Genomic DNA, 22,104 nt, shown 5'->3' on the forward strand with positions numbered 1-22,104 from the left:
TGATACCTAAATTTTGTTGGAAGTGTCGGAAAAAGTCAAACCCTCTGTTTTGCTGGTTGCTTTTGCTTTGGGAGCTTTAAAAAAAAACGGCTTCGGCCGCGGCTAGTTACCACCCTACCGGCAAAGACGTACCGCCAAGCGATTTAGCGTTTCGCCACAATGTCGTGTAGAAACCGAAAGGGGTGTAGATTTTCATCCTCCTCCTGTTAGGAGTTAGCCCGCTTTCATCTTAGACTGCGTCATCACTTACCATTCAGGTGAGATTGTAGTCAAGGGCTAACTTGTAACGAATAAAAAAAAATAATGATGCAATTCAACGTTAAGTCCATGTTAAACTAACAAAAGAATGCATGATGATTGTTCTTTCATATAGATCTACTAAAAGTCTACATTTAAGGATAGCTGACCCATTCTGTATTCCAAAACAAAAGTTTAACAAGCGATGAAAGAGGAGATTTGAAGTTAGTAGAGTTCCACGTGGACGAAGTCGCCGGCGTCTACTAGCTATGTAATAATTTAATAAGAAAGATTTAAACAATGGTTCAGCTAAAACACAAATTTATTATATTAACACGAAACAAAACTAAGAAGACAAACTATATGAAATTTTATTTTCCGCTCTCACGGTTGTTCACTCACAGTCTTATAGTGTAAGCAGGAGGGGGTACCTCTTTCGAGAAATTGAGTGGGAAACCAGTTACCTGCCGTCAGAGCGGTGTGCGCGGGAGTGTTTTTTGTCCTCGTGTATAGTGCAGTGTTTTTAGATAATGTATCACACTAACTAAGGTAAGTGACGTAAGCATTGTTTATCAAAACTTAATAAAGATATAATTTAATGCGTTACACATTTTAAGCATGGTAGAGCTTTTAAGTTTTACAACTTACTTACAGGCCCTCCGCAGTTCGTTAGCTTTGTTCACGTTACACTAACTTGGGTAGGTACTTCTAATTCTTGGGATTGTCAAAATTTCGCTAGGTATATCTGCGTATAAATTATATTTACAAGACAACTACATGTTCACTATTTACCTACTTAGGTTTTTACTATACATAATAGCTTAATCTGTAAATACAATGTAATTTTTTAATTTATTTAATATAGAAATATACAAATAAACGAGTTTATGTGGATTTGTACATAAAATATCCCAAATTATCGTTGACTTCATATTCTTAATTCTGGCACACTTTACGCCGCTTACAGAAAAGTATTATCTATGATTATGTTAATGATTATATAAACGATAAAAAAGCTGGAAATGAAATGCTCTATAATCGTGATTCAATACGAGTAGGTACCTACTTAGCTTTAGAGAGTGTATTCTAAAATGGTGATAAACAAAAGCATCTCTGGCTAAGTTTGTTTGGGGCTCGGACTTTCGTAAATAAGTACTTAATAAAATATACATTTACACTTTACTAATCACCATATTACTTATCCTGACGTTTCAAAAGTGCATCTAAAGAGCCTAGTTGAAATAAATGAATTTTGTCTTGGACTTAATTTAGTTACTTATTTCATAAAAAAAATATTTCGAAAATCAAAAGTTGTTTAGGTTTTATAAAGTTATCAAATCAAAATGTATTATACATATACAAATTTATTATTCCAGAAATAAATAGTGATTAAATAAATAGTGTCTTGGCTAAAATTAGTATATACAATTTTCGTAAGTGAGATCTAGAATAGAGTAGAATAGTGCTGACCATAAGTGTGTAGTTTTCTCTTTTGCTGACATTCAAGTGGGAGGTTTATAGAGCATAACCCATTACACTGTTTTCCAGTGGATTGGTCGATTAAAGTATTTTGCACTGGATTGAACAGATAGAAATGAATGAAAATCATATTATATTGATACTACTGGTTTAAATAAACAGACAGTACGCGTTTTTTGACAGTATGCCATTTGCTATTAGGTTATTTGATCACCATCTGCAACAAAGCTGCCATAACATGGCACACACAGACACATTGTAGAAATCTATATTATTCATTTATTTTAGCCAGGTATTTTATTTATTTATTGTTATTATTAATATTATTATTTTTCTTTTTTTTAGAAATCTATTTACAGGCTGTAAAATATTTCGCCGTCAGTCTGTATATTCGCGATAAACTCAAAATTACTTAACGAATTTTCATGCGATTTTCACCAATAAATATTTAGTGAAGATGGTTTATGTACATAATATGTCAAGATTTTTTATAAGTTGTTTGAAATATGACTATAAATCGAAAACGCTGCGTAATCCCTTCTAGACACTCGCGTAATAACATGCAATTTACCGACAGTGGGATTCGTCTTGTATAGGTCTACAAAAAAAATTTCAACTTGATGAAAATAATCACTTTCAATGAAAGTTTACACTGTACTTTACGTCTCGCGGACGAAGTTGCGGTTTGCATTACAATGTGTGTGAGTCAATTTCAACTTCAATAACAGATGATGCTTACGTTCTTACGGTACTTCATAGAAGACCATGCCCTTTAAACCGAAGTACGTACAACAGGCATAGTTATTGGAACTCTTTTCTAGTATATAATCATTTATGTATTAAAACACATAATTCTGGAATTTAAATTCGCTTAGGTGTCAAAAATATTTACTATTATTAGATATTTGTATACCATCAAAAACAACACTTTGTAAAATATAACATCTCAACTCAGTTGTCCTACCGAGAAAAGTTGTGAGGTCCATGTAATAAAAATTCGGTTACTTTATTCAGTCCGTAATTAAGGGAACTTTTGTCTCAAGTTATTACGTAAATAACTAGCTAACCTAACAACATCTTAATATAGTGAATGATCACTATATTAATATTAAAAATATTTTATATTTTAAATAGCATAGATTAAAATGGCTGCCAACGCATGAATGCAGAATGTATCTCACAAATAATACATATTACATTCAATAAGATTGCTTAGAGAATTTGCCAAGTCAATATATTTTATTAATATGGCATTACAAAGTAATTTATGCAGTTTTTGCATCTAGAAAACGTCTGAAATTTCATTTTTTTTAATTTTTCGATGAATTATACAAGCTTCAAATTAAGAATACTTAATATATAAATTAATTATATACTAGCTGACGCCGCGTGGTTTCACCCGCGTTGTTTCCGTTCCCGTAGGAGTACGGAAATAATATTATAGCCTATAGCGTTCCTCGAAAAACAAACTCTTAAGCTTTATAATATTAGTACAGATCCTAAATTTGAATCTTCTTTGGCTGCTGAAAGTGCCTTAGAGTGTTGATGATCGGTCAGTCAGTGAGTAACAAAATTAGGCTTCATTGGTGAATGAAGTCATAGTTGAGTAATATCAAGATGGCGTCCCTAAACCAACTATTACATGACAATTGACAGCAAACGTCAAATCGACTACTTCATTGAAAACGTTATCAATCCGCCATTATTACCCATACTAGTGTTGCATTTCTTGGGAGAGAATTAATATTATTTCGAAAGAGTTGAAGTAAATTCATAGATTTGTATAGTCAAAAATAAATGAAAAAAAATATTTTCTTTTATTTCCGCCAGGGTACAATGACCGATCCTGGGCTCCATACAATTTTGGACCATTTCTTTTAAAAATGATACAAGCTTAAAAGGTATAAGGGCAAACAAATTGTCTGGCGAATCGATTTTACAAATTAAGTACTCCGAAGAAAATATAAATACGAGCAAAGTTACGCTTTATATACTTTGAAAATTAAAACGATACGCCTGTTTGTTACCTGCTACTTAACAAAACCTTATAACCAAACTTTCTTTAATTTACAAAATGTCGAAAGCCTTATCTAAAGGTTCTCGTGAGATCAAAATCATAATTTATTGATTTTTAAACTGAGACGAGTTAAAAATCTTAATAAATTGCGGTTTTGCCGAGATTTTGAATCTGCAACTATATAGGTTTCCTTCCACTTTGGCACGTAGAAAGTTGATTGACAGGTCACATTCCTAGTTTCTATAAATAACTTATTCAATCGATATTATTCACAAGCTCGTAAAGAAAGTTTTTATTCTCGTTCCAGTTACAAATAAATCTATTGAATTATACGAATAATCAAAAGGTGATGTTCGCCTCCTCAATAATAAATTTCCTTTTCTTCACAATAATCTTTTTCTTAATATTTTGTTACTAGCTGACACCACACGGCTCCACCCGCGTGATTCCCGTTCTCGTAGGAATGCAGGGATAATATAGCCTATAGCCTTCCACGATAAATAGGCTATCTGACACTGAAAGAATTTTTCAAATCGGACCAGTAATTCCTGAGTTTAGCGCATGCAACCAAATAAACAAACTCTTCAGCTTTATAATATTAGTAAACATTTTTTAATTTTGTTGTAAAGTTAACTAATACCACTAGCTAGTAACATCTTGTTTTAATAGATTATATGTATATACTATATGCCTTAGAATACAGTATTAATCTAAGCTATATGCATACCTAGTATATATAATATTATTATTCACATTGATGACCATACGTCAACGTTGAGAATCAATATACTTAAACTATAAATGAAAATAATTCCTATTTTCCTTCACTAATTTCGCTAATTCTATGTTGTTTTGCTATAGTCAGAGGTTCTTATTAAAGTTGAAAAATATAAAAAACCTTAACGACTATTTTTTGTTCATATATTACTTTAACTTGGACTTTTAACAATAAGATACTCAGTAGGTAGAAAAAAATTATACTCTAAAAAAACACGTTAATTATTATATTATTGTATAAAAAACCATGTAATTTACTATCTAAGTATTTTTATCTTCTAGGCAAACTCGCTTCATCTTAGACTTCATCATTGCTTTCCATCAGGCTTGATTGTGGTCAAGCGTAAGCCTACACTACATAAAAGAAAAAAGTACCGCCGATATAGATAATAAATACAAAATTATTTTTATAAAGTATACCAAATTCACACAAACAAAGATACGAGCGATGCGAGCATGCGAGATTATTTAGTGTTTAACAAAATGCAGTCCCGTTACAGTTTTAGTAGTATTGATACACAAAGGGAAATGCGCTACTCGCGATACGTACAAAAGTGTATTAGCGCGGTTTCCACACCAATGCAGAGTGGAGAGTTGAACAAGTGGGTCGGTTAAACTTGTTCTACTCTTTGCTATGTACGTGGACGATGGACAACGTTTCACTCGCGACCACAGACTAACTCCAATACATACTAATAAAACACTATAACTACCTAACTGGGATAAATATATAGGTATTCTAATACACATTTATATACATTACAAATATATAAGTATCCTATAATATACAATGAGAGCTGTGATAGCCCAATGGATATGATCTCTGCCACCGATTCCGGAGGGTGTGGGTTTGAATCCGGTCCGGGGCATGCACCTCCAACTTTTCAGTTGTGTGCATTTTAAGAAATTAAATATCACGTGTCTCAAACGGTGAAGGAAATTATCGTGAGGAAACCTGCACACCAGAGAATTTCTTAATTTTCTGCCTGTGTGAAGTCTGCCAGTCTGGGCCAGTGTGGTGGACTATTGGCCTAACCCCTCTCACCGCTCATACCACTGCGCCACGGAAACCGTCAAAATATTATTATTTATTATAATTAAATTCGTGTAGATATATACATAAACACAGATGTGTTGGTACAGGAAATATATTTTTAAATCATGCGAAACGCATTTTATGGTTTCCATAGTTTTTTGTAACTTACTCGTAATATTCAGTTTTCCAATTAAACACCGATTTACCAAATGCATTTCAAAAGCATGATGCAAGGTAAGTCAATTGCGTTAGTTATAACGAAGGGTCTAAGTCAAGACTCAAAGTTACTAACTGGTTTTTCAATGAAAACCTGATTCAGTAGAAAGTTTTAAGCGTGGACACTCACTAGACTACCTAGATGCGATACTTATAGGATACATACATCTATATAATGTGTATACTTATAATAAAACTGTAACAGGTCAAATTCTGTACATTGAAGATATTTTGAAAATTTCATTTGGAGGGCATGATATAATCGCCAATACAATACTGAAGCCAAAATATATTTTATTTTATTTTTTTGTCTTTCTGTCTCTCTGTCCGTATTTTTGACTGGGCATAACGCTGAAACTACTAAATGAATTTAAATTCAAGTTGTCGCGATTTGAGAACATAATACATATAAGGTTATAGATTAATTTTTGTAGCGAAAATTAAACTAGAAGGGGATGAAAAAGGCATACTTTATATTATGGTTATATCATGTTAGGTTAGACCAATGGTAATAAATGACTCTGCTTACATTTAATGTTTTCCACATGTAATTTACGAGTAGTATACATTTATTTAGATAGAAGGTATTTCACATTAAGTTGAACGCAGACTACCGCAAAATCCATACGACCGAGAGTAAAGGGACGCAGTCAGACTAATAATAGTATTTTATTTCATTAAATAACTATTTACTATTGGTATTTAAAAATTTACCTATTCTGTCTCGTGGTTTTTATATATAAACATTTATGCATGAAAACAGATCGAGTAATTCCTATAATATAAAATAATGTATATTGGAAATCCTATCTATTACGTAATAAATGATCGTCCGATCGAATAATAAATGTTTGCCTTTTTGAAAGAATCTTTAGCCATTTCAAGAAGTGTCTTTAGTCTTTTCAAATTTGGCGTATCATACTCACCTATTTTAGGTTGATGATTTTTTTTCGGACAGCATTACACTCATAATATCACACTAGTATTTGTGTAACAAGTGATGTTGAAGTGTATGATCAACCTTAATTTTCCTATTAGCACACGCATTTGTTAAGTGTAAAGTACAAACAGTTTTAATTTTACTCAAATATTGATGTCCAGAATACTAATGGTTATTATTATAATATTTAACAAATGCTAATATAGTATTTGAGTTGATATTTCCTCCGTATTTCTTAATGATTTGCCTAACAGCATGGATATGATCAAGTACTGAGTATTCTCTTCTAAAGCCTGCCTGATCCGATCCGAACCGGTGGTAGAATCTTTACAAATACAAAACTGACGTTTCAAAAGTGCTTATAAACTAAGCCTACTTGAAATAAATGAATTATGAATTTTATAATAATGCTTTCTATTGGGAAAATAATTTTCCTAACCGCTCTAGTAGTTATTGAGTTTATTCGGTCCATACAAAAATAAAAATCTTTCTTTATATAGTGTAGATGACAAGGACCTGTTCACTGTTTTGGTCTTTATTATCAAACTATTAAAATAAACAACAAACCAATTGACAAAATGCCATCAATGATACAAAATACAAATGTCATCCGGTGCTTAGTGATGGATATTACATAGTACGTAGATTATATTTTGTCTATTAATTTTAATATGTTGATAATAAAGACCAAAATAGGAAATAGGCCAGCATAAGGTGGTCATTATTGCGAAACCGGGTCCTAACCTTATTGTGGTAAATTTAACTATCGCCATAGATGAGTCCTAAATAAAAGTTCTCGAATGCACAACAAGTTCAGTGCGGAGGCTTTTGACGGCCTCCGTGGCGCAGTGGTAATTTTACAAGACTGAGGTCCTTGGTTCGATCTCCGACTGGGCCGATTGAGATTTTCTTCATTGGTCCAGGTCTGGCTGGTGGGAGGCTTCGGCCGTGGCTAGTTAGCACCCCACCGTCAAAGACGTATCGCCAAGCGATTTAGCGTTCCGGTACGATGTCGTGTAGAAACCGAAAGGAGTGTGGATTTTCATCCTCCCCTTAATAAGTTAGCCCGCTTCCATATTAGATGGTATCATCACTTACCATCAGGTGAGATTGCAGTCAAGGGCTAACTTGTACAGAATGAAAAAAAAACTTCGCTCACCACGATGTGTCATCATTGAACATATCAACGAACAATTCATGTTTTCTCCTTCTATGAGTAAAAATACACTCGATTGTTTCATCTCACAATAGAAACGCACTGAAAGAGAGACTTTCGATACCACAAGTTATAAATATACACCATTAATGCAAATTAATGATGTACATTTAATAGACATAGTCTAATTTCTATTATACGAATTTTATTTTAATTAAATTTTATTTTTTCGAAGAAAGTGAATCAATTTTAATATTAAACAATTTATCTCCTTTGCAGTATGACAGATTACGAAGTCATCAGGGCAGGCTGCCTTCAGAGACGGGAGCTTTGGGAAGATCCAGATTTTCCCGCAGTGCAGCCTTCAGTTTTTTATCACCAAGTCCCGCCTTTCACATTTGAATGGAAACGTGCTAAGGTATATAAAATATTCTTGTTTTTTATCGTTACTTCAAGCTTATGAACAATATAATTTTTAATTATTTGTACATTTCAGAACAGATATATACGAGTATATAACTTACTAGCTGCAAAAAATGTTGTTAGCCTTATAAAAAAATTAGGGTGAACCACTCGATATGCACACAAAAATTCATAAAAAAATGGTTCAGCGGTTTAGGAGGAGTATGATAACAAACGAACACGATGTTTTGAATATTAAAGATATATATTTAACAAAAAAAACACAAAACATCGCAAAACACGAAAAAATGTAAAATATATAGGTATACGTAGATTAAAATAAATGTCACAAGTTGAGTTGTCATGTTGTTGAGATAGGTTCCAAAAATATAAGAAATTAACCGACGACATTCTGACTATGTGGGTCACAGAGCGTGATTACTTTCTCCTTTCTTTCATGTTTATTCATAAACGTTAACTTTATGCACTTACTAACCTTGAATATTTTATTTCATCTTAATATGCTGTTGATATAAAATACACCTGTGATTTTAAATAATACCCGTGCAATGTGCATACATATAGTTACTTGGAATAACTAAATTATTTGGAGAAAAATTTAAAACATAATATATATTTCTATGAATTGCATTTAAATTAAAGAAAAATATTTCTTTTTCATTATTTTGTTGGGCGAAATGTGCAAGTATTTTAAAAGAATCGTTTTAGAAATTCCAGACACGTTTTAGAAAAGGAAAGAGCATGGTGAGCCGAACAACTGGGGCTGTACCGTTAGCCGTGTGGCGCTACTAAACGATCTGACATTCAATTCTGCTCTGTTGAGCGCAGTAACACGTAAAATACATAATTGAAAACAACAATCTTTTGTCATTCTTGTCTACAGTCTTGGTATCATTCTTGTTTATAAAAATCTTACTTATTGTCTTATATATTGTAATTTTTTTTAGCGTTGAAAGTGTTTGAAAAATAATAAATCACTAAATTAACCCGTACCTATGGGAATATCTTACTTGCATGCGTACCAGTACATTATTTCTTGAATTTGATTAAATTAAGTAGACATTCAACTACGTAGCCCGATGCGTTGGTCAGATCAAATCTGCACCACTCTCGATACAAAAGTACACGAAGCTCTACAAGTCGCGAAAAGCCGAGCTGCATGGCGTGATATCATGCGGAAAAAAGTCGTGAATGTATGATGTCACGACCCTCAGTAATGAGGAACAGACATTCAACTGGATTCGCTGGATGCATACGGCTCAGGATCGTCATGTTTGGAAGGCCTACAAAAAGGCATACTGCCTGCAGTGGACATCCATCGGCCGATATGATGATGAAGTAGACATTCAACAAATTAAGTAATGTAGTTAATAATCATGAGTGTAGGCGAGAGAGTGTGGGTTAATGTTGTGCTAGCAGACGCCTGCGACTCCGTTCGCGTGAAATTCCGTTTTTCACAAATCCGTAGGAGCCATGGATTTTCCGGCATGAATGTAGCCTATGTGTAAATCCCGGGTTCTAAATATCAGGCAAATCGGTTCAGTAATTGCGGCGTGCAGGAGCCACAAATATACATAACTTACACACACGTGTACGCACGAACTTTCGCCTTTGTAATATTAGTGTGATAACCATTGAATATCGATCATATCCTCCCATACAAGGTCACCGCCAGACAACGTTTTTGAGTGATTTGAGGTACACTCTTTGCCTTTCTACAAGATCGTACACAAAGTATCGCGCAATCGTTGCCTAATACGTTTCGGTTTTTCGTGTTAAATTGTAATAAAAGCCTTTGTTGACCTTCACAAATCGATCGCAGGCATTTATAGCGTCGTAATGTCTATGTATCTACCTGTTTTTTATGCTATATTCAACCTCGTATAATTCTTGCTCACTTTGGCTTGTTTAGTTTTTTTTTTTCACGACAACGAAATAACATTATGTGTTACACGAAATTTTACTAAAATCGATCTATACCGTTATAAGGAGCTAGTTAACGTTATACCCACTGGTGTTGCCAATTTTGTTATCTTTAGCATTATTTTAATTTGCATACACTAACCCTATAGCATGTTTTATCCGCGGGACCATATGAGGGAGATACCTAAGCATCTCTATCTCTCTCTCATGCGTTACGGTTTATGATATATGAAATATATCTAGCAGTGGGACTTCAAGTTTAAGGATGTTGATGACGGGGTAATATTAAAACATGGTAAATGGCAAATCATTCCTTAACAAAAAGTATGTAAAATTAACAGGCCTTGAACTTTAAAAAAAAGCATACATATTGTATGTCTATCAATTTCCTACTTACCTACTTATCAATTTCTGGAATACCACACTATTTAGATAATTGTTTAATCAAATTTAAACTTCATTATTCAAATTTAAAAAGTCACTATAAACAAGACATATTTAGCTATCCAAAAGATACAGGCCCAGAACTACCCTAACCACCCGGCAATTTACTTATACTTAAAAAAATTATTAATTCTACTTTAATATTAAAATCATTACTTTATCAAAAAAAGTTTGCTACAACATATTATGATATTTTTAACTCACCTTTAATTTGTCCACAACGGGAACAAGCTAAGATTGTTGACCATACGCCTGAGTTTTACGATATTTTTTAAAGACCTATGATTGATTTGTTGTTCGTTTTCTGGTTTGAAATAACATTTTGGTACACCGGCGAACATTTTGCCCTAAAAGAGTGATAAAAATGTATTTTTCTTCAAGAAACTTACTTTTATTAAGCCAATCATTATTTATACTTATCATCTCCATACACTTTTATACGTTCCTGGGCCGACTTTGTATGAGGCGGTGGGCATACCCATTTGTCTATTTTTCCTTACGAGATTATCGTTGGTTGCACGTTAGCACCAATCTCTTAATGGTATGTTGCGTCGAAGTTGACTTCAGCCTACATAAAATAAAGCGTGTCTGACTACTGCAGACTCTCAGTCCGTAACAAATAAATCCTTACCTAATCCCTCATGAATTTGGAAATTGTTCACAGGAATTGTATGCCAACCCGAAATTTATCCTTGACTGCAATGACACATTCGACGTGGTAACCGGAAGGCTTGGTGAGTTGACATAATGATAATATATCCTCCTACTTTCTAAATGTAGCAATAACTTTAAAATGGCCAAGTAAACGAGCTGCCTGCTGCTTAAGTAAATGCTTGTCGTTATGAGGCTTTAGGTAGGTTTATTTTAAATTTAGTGCATATTATATTTCTTTTTCTTTTTGTTAAATATGAGATAGTGTTTAGGCAGTTAATTTACCTAAATGGTTTTAATATTATTGTACATACTTTTGTAATTTTGAACTCTACTTGAAACTTATTAACACTTGATAGTGATTGTTATTAAGGAATTTAACTTTATCAGCCTAAGACCATTGTAACACTTTTAAGAGCAACTTGATGGATCTAAGTTTCATATTTCCTCTAAGGAGGAAGGTCTGGCCTTTTAGTGGTTTATAACAGGGTAACGATGATGATAGTTACAGTAATTATTTCTTCTCATTTATGAAATCCCGGAGGAATCTACAAAAAATAGTACCATCAACCTCTAGATGTAGGAGAATTTAGCTTAGTATGGGTAAGGATAATTCTCTAGGATGTTGTTGGTACGAGTATCTAACATTGATGTAATTACTACGTAGTACTAGCGAAAGTGAGAGCCGTGATAGCCCAGTGCATGTGACCTCTGCCTCCGATTCCGCAGGGTGTGGGTTCGATTACGGTCCGGGGCATGCAGCTCCAAATTTTTCAATTGTGTGCATTTTAAGAATTTAAAAAGGAAACCTGCATATCAGAGAATTTCCTTAATTCTCTGCGTGTGTGTAGTCTGCCAATCCGCATTGGGCCAGTGTGGTGGACTATTGACCTAACCCCTCTCATTCTGAGAGAGGACTCAAGCTCAGCAGTGAGCCGAATATGGGTTGATAATGATGATGATGATGCCTAGCGAAAGTAGGTACCTACCTTGAAAATTTTCCAGATCATATAATATTAAAGACGCAAAATTATGCATCAATTGGTTATTTACATAATACTAGGGAGCTGTGAATTCTGTGTGATCGAATCAGAAATGAGGAGATCCGCAGACGAACTAAAGTCACTGACATAGCTCAGCGAGTCGCGAAGCTGAAGTGGCAGTGGGCAGGCCACATAGTTCGAAGAGCCGATGGACGTTGGGGTCCCAAGGTGCTGGAATGGCGACCCCGCACCGGAAAGCGCAGTGTTGGTCGACCCCCCACTAGGTGGACCGAAGACATCAAGCGGGTTGCAGGGAGCCGCTGGATGCTGGCGGCTCGAGACCGTTTTGTTTGGAAGTCCATGCAAAAGGCCTATGTCCAGCAGTGGACGTCTATCGGCTGACAATGATGATGATGATGATGAGGGAGCTGTGCTTAGTAATTATTGCCATTAGCCAAGCGAACTGTATTTAATCGTCTCGTCATATCGTACAGAGGCTGTTCGCTTTGCGATGTTCTGTTTAAATATATTGCATTTAAGTATGTATATGACTTAAATTATAAAATACCTAAGTCTAGTGAAAAACAGTACCTGTAGCAGGCTATTGTAGTACTGTAGGCAATGCTACTGGAAAATACAAAAATGATGAGTTTATTAAACTATATAACTCGTGCACATTAACTTGACACCGAGCTTTCAAATACAGTACAAACATCATTCGAGCCAGGCGCCCAGTTTATCCGCACGAGCTATAATTAGTATAGAAAACATTTATTTTACAAATATTTATTTAATACTAGCGGACGCCCGCGACGTATGAAGGCTGCCATAACGGATGCCTACTAATGAAGTACCTACGCAGGCGATATCTATAATTATTATTAACCGCAAAACACCATTATATTAATTGTTTCATAATGCAATGGCGAAATCATGTTAATGTGTTTTTAATCAATGAAAACGACATCATAAACGATAATAGGTAATAAAATCCCGCTTTAAGGTTTTTGTATGTACATATAAAGTATTTAATAACATACTAAGATTAATTTTAAAATAAATAATTTTAGTGATTTTCGTAGGCTAATTAACACCAAAATGTAACACAATAGTAACTTTTAGAAATTATACACAGGTTTGGAAAATAATTATTTTTTTTAATTCCTGGACATTGTAATTTTTCAGACATGTGCCCTTTTTCTCAAATTCAATGAGGAATTATACGAACATTTTATTAAAATATAGCTATAATATCCTTTATCGATAGATTTAAGTAAATCATATATATATTCTTTTTTAGATTTAAATTTGAATCCAACTAAGTGAAGTTTTTGATGATTAGTTAAAAAACTGATGACAGTGACTATAAGAGAACAGTAAAGCTAACTAAACATAATTTGTTTTAGGTGACAAGTGGTTATTATCATGCGTCGGAGTATTATATCTATGCAAAGGACTTTTCTACAGAGTTGTACCTGCCGACCAAAGGATAGATTCAAATTATGCTGGTGTATTCAGGTCAGTATAATTTGACGACATGAGATCTTTAGCCGTCAACTCCTTGCTGCTCGCTCTTATAGCTATTTGAGGATTTCCTGAACGCCGAAGATGTAATTATATACTGGATATTGTCGTTTATGCAGTTCTCCATCAAAGGCGCGTCTATATATACATACAGATGCCCCGTAGTTTCACCCACGTAGTTCCCGTTCCCGTGAAATTAGGGAGATAAATTATGGCCTATGTTATTCCGTCGGTTTATTTTTTTTTTACGTACAATAATAATTTTGTCAACTACTCGTATCTTACCGGCGTACTACCCATAATTATGTTTGGTTTGTACAAATGTATATTTTTCTTTTTAGATCACATGAGACCTTTTATTGAATACTGTTAGGCCAAAATATATGTAGTAATTAATTCGTTCGTCAGTAAGTAATTCATAAAAAATTATAACTTATAAAATAACCCTCCCACAGTTTCACCCGCGTAGTTCCCGTTCCCGTGATGATTTATGAGATTAAGGGTACAAATATAGCCTTAAACACACACAAATAACGTGGCTCTCTAGAAATAATCCACTGATTACCCCCTATAACACGACAAAAATTAGTATTGATTAATAAAAAAAAATATTAATAAAAAAAAATAAAATTCGCAGATTTCGCCTATGGTGGTGCGGTCAGTGGGTAGAGGTTCTAGTTGACGACCGGTTACCGACCGTTCACGGCAAGTTGGCGTTCATGCACTGCAGTCACTCAGAGCAGCTTTGGCCGGCACTACTCGAAAAGGCTTATGCAAAGTGAGTATGAAATTATTTTAGCACACTTTTTTTTTTTTTTTTTTTATTCTTTACAAGTTAGCCCTCGACTACAATCTCACCTGATGGTAAGTGATGATGCAGTCTAAGATGGAAACGGGCTAACTTGTTAGGAGGAGGATGAAAATCCACACCCCCTTCGGTTTCTACACGGTATCGTACCGGAACGCTAAATCGCTTGGCGGTACGTCTTTGCCGGTAGGGTGGTAACTAGCCACGGCCGAAGCCTCCCACCAGCCAGACCTGGACAAATTAAGAAAATCTCAATCTGCCCAGCCGGGGATCGAACCCAGGACCTCAGTTTTGTAAATCCACCGCGCATACCACTGCGCCACGGAGGCCGTCAAAACACTTGAGAGAGAGAACAAGCAAATAGTTAGGGAAGAAACATTTAATATTTAATGCACACCAGTGGTATTCTAACTAGCTGGCAAAATGCTACGAGCCTCAGAAGGTATAATTACGCCACTGATACATATGCTATAGGAACCAGTTTTTAGGGTTCCGTAGTCCACAAGCAACCCTTATAGTTTTACCATGTCCGTCTGTCTGTCCGTCCGTCCACGGGCGTGGTTTAGTGCAAAGACCGGCCTCCGTTGCGCAGTGGTTTGCGTGGTGGATTTACAAAACGGAGGTCCTGGATTCGATCCCCAGCTGGGCCGATTGAAGTTTAATTATCTGGTCTGGCTGGTGGGAGGTTCCGGCCGTGGTTAGTTACTACCCTACTGGCAAAGACGTACCGCCAAGCGATTTAGCGATCCGGTAAGATGTCGTGGTAAAAACCGAAAAGGGTGTGGATTTTCATCCTACTCCTAGCAAGTTAGCCTGCTTTCGTCCAAGATTGCATCATCACTTCCCATCAGGAGAGATTGTGGTCAAAGGTTAACTTGTAAAGAATAATAAAAAGACTATTACTACTAGAAAGCTGTAATTTAGCATGAGTATGTACAATAAAAATGTGAACAAAGTCGTAAAATACAATCTTATTATGAAAAATATTTTTTTTATGTAGTATGATGATGATGATGAGTATAATTTATGCAAATTTTTCTTTCCATAGGATGCATGGCTCTTATGAAGCGTTAAAGTACGGAAATCTGCTCGATGGACTGGCGGACTTAACGGGAGGAATTACGGAATCGCTCAACGTTACTGACTTCACTGACGCCGCTTCTCTCCACAGTCTCATGAAAACCACCAGCATCGTAACCGCTTATCGCTTACCAAATGTTAGTACGTAGATTATTCTCATGTATAAATAAAACATACATATACAGCCGAACGTAGAACCTCCTCCTTTTTGGAAGTCGGTTAAAAATTAAATGCTATCCATCAGTCTCGTCAATGTACAATAATATCTTTATGGATTTGAAAATTTGTTTACTTATAGATAAAGCACAATTATGTATACTTCAATTATTATTATTAATGTTTGCCTGAATATCTCACATAAATAATTACTCACTTTCAGGCAGTGACACACTCTGTTAAAAGCATTGAATCGGGAATGAATTACAGACTTTATAATGTAGAGAGGGTAAGTTTTTTTTGATAATAGAATATTCTAAAAATTTAGATTTAGGAAAGTTTACATAGAGTTAAAATTCGAGTGAAAAGAATGTAAGTTATACATCGTTATCAGCATATTATAACAGCTCATTGCAGGGCATCCTTCTTATAGGAAAGCCTTAGAGCCTCAATAGCTGAACGGTAAGAGCGGTCGGACTCATCACCGAGGGGTGGTGGTTGGATCCCCGCCCCGGTGGTCTATTGTCGTACCCACTCCTAATACAGTCTTTCTCGACTAGTTGGAGGGGAATGGGAATATTGGTCACATTAAAAAAAAGTATAGCAAATGTTACTATAAAAAAGGGGTATGGAGCTTAAACCCACCACACTCCTCCAATCAGATGTTACTGATAATGACCGAGGCCGAAGGCATAGCTTTCTCTGAGGCAACATTACCAACGTCCCAACTCCGGACTGACAATTTTACTGAAAATTTCTTAGAAGAAAGAAAGAAACTCAGTATCTAATATAGACGTGCTTGGGATTCGAACCCAGGACCTCGTAACCCGAAACCACATATGCTAACCATTGGTTTTTAGTAGTAACTTCGGTTCGATTTTCTAACAATATTGCCTTACTTACAGATAGACACCACAGAAGGCTCCATATACTTGGTGAGGCTCGCAAGACCACTGGCCCCTGGAGATACACATATTACTCACTTTATTTTGGACCACACAATGTATGAAAAGTTTTGATACAGTTTTATAATTTCATCGAATTTTGAAATGCTTTCTACGTTTCAAGAATAGTCTTACGACTATTAACTTTTGTTTTAAATAAATGAATTTAAGTGATTATAATATTGTAAGTAGAGGAGTCTTGAGCGCGTTGAAATCTTTTTCCTGATATAGTATATTACTAGAAAAAAACAATTTTTGTAATATGTTGAATAATAGAATTAAATTTTGAATTGTAATTTATTTATTAATGAGACTTTTTCCTCTAAATCTTGCATTTTTGCAAAAAAAAAAAATATTTTTTAAAAACCATTTTTCAGAGCGGATTTTTTAAAAACCTTTAGAGAAAAGAGGCTCATTATAATATAATTTACGAAAGATGATGTATCCAAAAATTTTAAGAATTTGAGGTATGCATTGCAAACGGTGACGATAAAAACAATTCATGGAATTGGTGGTGATTTCGATAGAAAAATTTAATTACTTATTTCTCTGTTAACCCTGAATGCAAAGGTAATCTGACCTTTGCATTCAGGGTTCGAGGTACCTAGTAGGTATTATCCCTCCACGTCAACGCATCTATACTAATATATAAATATGTAAAGTATAAAGCTGAATAGTTTGTTTGTTTGATTGTGACGTGCTAATCTCAGGAACTACTGGTGCGATTTAAAAAATTCTTTCAATATTACATATCCTATTTATCGAGGAAGGCTATAAGCTATATATTATCCCGTATTCCTACGGGAACGGAACCACGCGGGTTTATTACTATCTATGTATATTATATCTATTAAGAAACCAGTAATTATGATTATTATTCGTAATATTTCTTATGTAAATATGTATTTATTCAGGTGGAGTTCTATACCGGCTCACGAAAGGGATCGATTGACTTCAACAACGAAAGGATTTTGGATGCTTTACAGTGACTTTGTGTCAATGTTTTCTCGAGTTGAAATGGTACATCTGGACGTCGAAACGTGCAAAGCGGAAACTTCCTTGTCAGATAAACAGAAGTGGCAAATGAAAAGCCATCAAGGACGGTGGAAGAAAGGTGTATCCGCAGGAGGTTGTAGAAATCACGTTAGTAAGTGAATTACTGAATCATTATAAAGTTAGTAGGTTCTCACTTCTAAACTAATACTGTAATGTTTTATTGATTAAAATTTACTTAATGAACTGATTTAAAAAAAATTAGAAAGCCACAACTTAACTAAAAAACATAGGCTACTCGTATTCATTATCTAACGGGAACAAAAACTACGCGGGAGAAATCATGGGAAGTCTACTATAATAATAAACCTAAATCTTTCTCATGAATACTACCTATTCGTAAAAATCGCACATTAAAATACATTCAAAAGTATTCAGTGTATCGCGAATAGACAAACAGACAAAGCGTTGGAGGAACATCAACGATATTATAATATGAATATTACAAAACTCACCTACATTGTTTTAATTTATTTATAACACATTTGCTCGTAAAGTATCACTTATTTGAAAAATTTCAATATTGTAATGTATCTCATTACGCACATGTACCGTAATGTAAAGTAAAATGCACATGTGCTGTAATGTAGTAAAAAACCTTTATCAACCTTTTAAATACGAACGGTAGGTACTTTTTTAAACCTTGGCAAAAAGTTTTTATGTAAGAAATCGCAAATGTGACGTCGTATGACATACGTGCGCTTTAATAATTACAGCCTCTGCTTCCTTAAAGCTCTCGCCTTCGGCTCGAACTTGGCAATATCGCCTCGGCTGTAATTTTTAACTTACCGCACTTATATCATAATGTACTATTATTTTGTAGTAATTACCTAGTCAATAAAAGATAGCCGTGATAGCCCAGTGAATATGACCTCTGTTCACGATTCTGGAGGGTGTGGGTTCGAATCCGGTCCGGGGCATGCGCCTCCAACTTTTTAGTTGTGTGCAATTTAAGAAATTAAATATCACGTGTCCCAAACGGTGAGGGAAAACATCGTGAAGAAACCTGCATACCAGAGAATATTCTTAATTATCTACGTGTGTGAAGTCTGCCAATCCGCATTACCAGCGTGGTGGACTATTGGCCTAACCCCTCTCATTCTGAGAGGGGACTTGAGCTCAGCAGTGAGCTGAATATGGGTTGATGATGTGACTATATTTTACCTAATTCTATTAAAAATTAATACCAATCAATGTAACCGTCTCATGAAAATATATATTTTTCAGATTTCTTCCACATGAATCCACAAATACAAATAGTACTAAATGAACCAGATACTGTTATAATTTCGTTAAACCAACACAGCATCATGGAGCCGAAAGTTATAGGATTTAGCATTTACAAGATTTCTAAGTGCCTCTCAGAAACCGCATCGCCAGCGTTTTTTAAAAAGACAAAGAGTTCAATAAATTCGCAATACACCAATAGTCGACAAGTTAGTGAAAGGTATAAATTGAACAAAATATACAAACGATAACTTTATTTTTTACAGTACAGTAATAATTATTATTAATCAATCGATGTACTTATGCGAAAGTTACTTAGTACTAAGCATATAGCGAATTTATTAACCTATATGAAGCCCTTCCTATTATATGTAATGTATTTAAATAATTGATATATTTTCAGATGCTTATTAGATGCTGGAGCATACTTAGTGATACCTACGACGTTTGAGCCAAGACAGGAAGCAAACTTTTCTCTAAGAGTATATTCAATAAGACAATTAAAAATGAGAGTTTTGGATTGTGCTCCACAGATGTTAAAAGCTGCAATACTTAAAGCTCCTTCTGGAGTAGAGTCGAATAGCTTCGCTCAATACGAATCACAATTCCTTCAATTGGCTGACGAACATAAAACTATAAACGCCTTTGAATTACAAGAACTGCTAGAAAGATGTTTACCCAACGATTATATAAAAAGCTGCGCCACTATGGAAACATGTAGACAGGTCGTGCTGTCATTGGAAGTATCCTTTTATAACGCACATATTTTAATCATCATTAGCTTATTTAGTAATATCCTTTGACTCTAAAATGATCTCTATCAAATGTTGATGTCGATGATTGTGACTGGAACCGCAGGTGTAAAGTGATCTCCATTCACGGCTCATAGGGGTTACCAACAACTTCCCTACTTCGGGTAAGATCTTTTTGGATGAGATAATCCTCATTATTTCGTAGCCCTACCCATGAGTCAAACTCAAAACCTACTGACCCTGTAGCCATGTGGCACGTCGATTCTCTTTTTACAAATGCTAACGCTTCGAAAATTAAATGTATGGGAATGGCAGATCCAATCAATAACTGATCACGTGACCTGTCGATAACTAATGTCATTCCAACACATTTAATAATTTACGAAGCGTTTTCGATTGCAGAAAGAGATTCAGTGTGCTACATCGCTACAGGCTGGTAGCTAACCACTGGACAAACGAACTGTTCATCCTATTTAGAATCTAAAATGTCATAAACTAAAATATATTCTAATGGACTAAGAGCCTGATAGCCCAGTGGATATGACCTGGATGATCCGGAACTTTTCAGTTGTGTGCATTTTAAGAAATTGAATATCACGTGTCTCAAACGGTGAAGAAAAAAACATCGTGAGGAAACCTGCGTCTGAGAAGTCTGTCAATCCGCATTGGGCCTGCGTGAGGAGACTCGAGCTCAGCGATGAGCCGAATATGGGTTGATGATAAAGCCTGTGATATTCAGATATTCCTCATTTTATGAAATTAATAAATACTTATGAAATAATGTTCTTTAGCACATTATTCAGAAAGACGGATCTGGACGGATAACTCTATCAGATTTCAAGGACCTAATTTGCAGCCTTAAGCACTGGCAGATGGTATTTAGATCGCATGCGCCAGAAAAGATGAGCGTCTTGAGGATCGAGAGGTTTCGAGACGCATTACGCGAAGTTGGCTTCATGATACCAGAACGGGCTCTTTCGTTGCTGGTATTAAAATACATGAGAAAAGATGGAATGCTTCGATTCGGTGACTTTGTGTCGGCTGTCGTGCTTCTTCATAGAGCATTTCGTTAGTAATAACTTGTACTTAGTAATTATTAATACTTTTCACCATCAATCAAGAACTCCCTTGTATATCCCCAATTCAATAAACATACTCATAGATCGAGTTATATCTAGCACGAAGAATTCTGTTGCCTGAGCTTATTAACAACGAACTCCTTATAGTAGGTAATTAACACTTCTTCACTTTTAGTGAGCTATAGATATGTAAAATAGGTACAGTATAGAATATACTTTATCAATACTCGTAGGTGATTGAAGCTACATTAAACTCTTCGATTTGTAATTAATTAGTACCTATAGCTTGGCAACTTCGTTCGTAACACTCCCGATGGTCCGCGCGGGCCGGGGGTGTAGCGATGAATGATAAACCCACGACTGATATACCTCACTTCCCCGCACGCACGATTTCACATCCACGCAGTCTTTCCCTTGTCGCCTGCATATCATGGGAGTGTCATCAACGAATTTGCCAGACTATACCTATACCTTTTACATCACAGCAATGTCATATTTCAGATATGTTCTTCACTAACTGCTCCACGAGTTCTTTGAAAGTCAATTTAACTTTCGCCGAGGTAGGTCCGACACGAAATTATCCATTAAAACACCATTATTTTAATCATAGTAAAAATCCTATTAATTATTATTAACGCATCTTCACCCTTCTATGCTTTGATAAAGTAGGTAGGTACCTACTCTTTAAATTAAATACCTTGACTAATTTTTCTTTGTTTTTGTTTCAGTGGCTGAAGTCGGCTTTGACATGCTAATTCTAGGCTAGATTGCATTAAATGTAAAGTATTTATGTTGCATTTAGCTAAGTGTCTGTAAATATTGAATAAAATAATTATTTGTTTAAGAAATTTTGTCATAATAAAGTTGTATTTCCTCGATTATAACCATTATAAAAAGAATCAGTCCCGTCGTCTTCATATTGGCGAGCGAAGTTAATTTTTTTTTAATTTGAAAGACACCACTGAAAGGGGAAATATTATATGACCATTCATTCTTCCTATCATCTAATCGACCAAATCTCCGACCAAATGGGTCCCATTGACGCTCGAGTCAATCCTCATTTAACTTCATGGACCCCTTGCGTGTTTAATTTATTGGTTAATAAACATTCCACATCGAGTTTGGCTTTAGCATAGATAAGTAAGTACATGACGTGCGACGACATAGGAGTTGTAGAGCAATAGATAATGATCATATAT

The 22,104-nt window shown here is 35.0% G+C and overlaps 1 protein-coding gene across 2 annotated transcripts; it reads left to right on the plus strand.

The window, feature by feature from the left end:
• The first annotated feature begins 633 nt into the window (after positions 1–633).
• Positions 634–21,781, plus strand: LOC112045858 (calpain-C). 2 transcript variants are annotated; one of them, XM_024082214.2, is made up of 14 exons: positions 634–786; positions 8,138–8,276; positions 11,313–11,382; positions 13,689–13,800; positions 14,444–14,584; positions 15,663–15,831; positions 16,074–16,139; positions 16,756–16,853; positions 17,709–17,941; positions 19,075–19,294; positions 19,478–19,817; positions 20,630–20,894; positions 21,407–21,465; positions 21,634–21,781. In XM_024082214.2, the coding sequence occupies exons 2-14, from the start codon at positions 8,139–8,141 to the stop codon at positions 21,658–21,660; spliced, it is 1,938 nt and encodes a 645-aa protein (XP_023937982.2). In that variant the 5' UTR covers positions 634–786; position 8,138; the 3' UTR covers positions 21,661–21,781. The 2 variants fall into 2 exon arrangements, with proteins under 2 accessions (XP_023937982.2, XP_023937983.2); XM_024082215.2 differs by lacking the exon at positions 21,407–21,465.
• Positions 21,782–22,104: the final 323 nt, after the last annotated feature.

Source organism: Bicyclus anynana, chromosome Z, assembly GCF_947172395.1.
Source record: "Bicyclus anynana chromosome Z, ilBicAnyn1.1, whole genome shotgun sequence".
NCBI lineage: Eukaryota > Metazoa > Arthropoda > Insecta > Lepidoptera > Nymphalidae > Bicyclus > Bicyclus anynana.

Excerpts from the sequence above, each read along its gene's own strand:
- LOC112045858 (XM_024082214.2), top strand. The coding sequence starts at position 8,139 with ATGACAGATTACGAAGTCATCAGGGCAGGCTGCCTTCAGAGACGGGAG. Across the intron at positions 14,585-15,662 it reads CTCGAAAAGGCTTATGCAAA|GATGCATGGCTCTTATGAAG; the intron begins GTGAGTATGAAA and ends TTCTTTCCATAG. Across the intron at positions 19,818-20,629 it reads AGGTCGTGCTGTCATTGGAA|AAAGACGGATCTGGACGGAT; the intron begins GTATCCTTTTAT and ends CACATTATTCAG.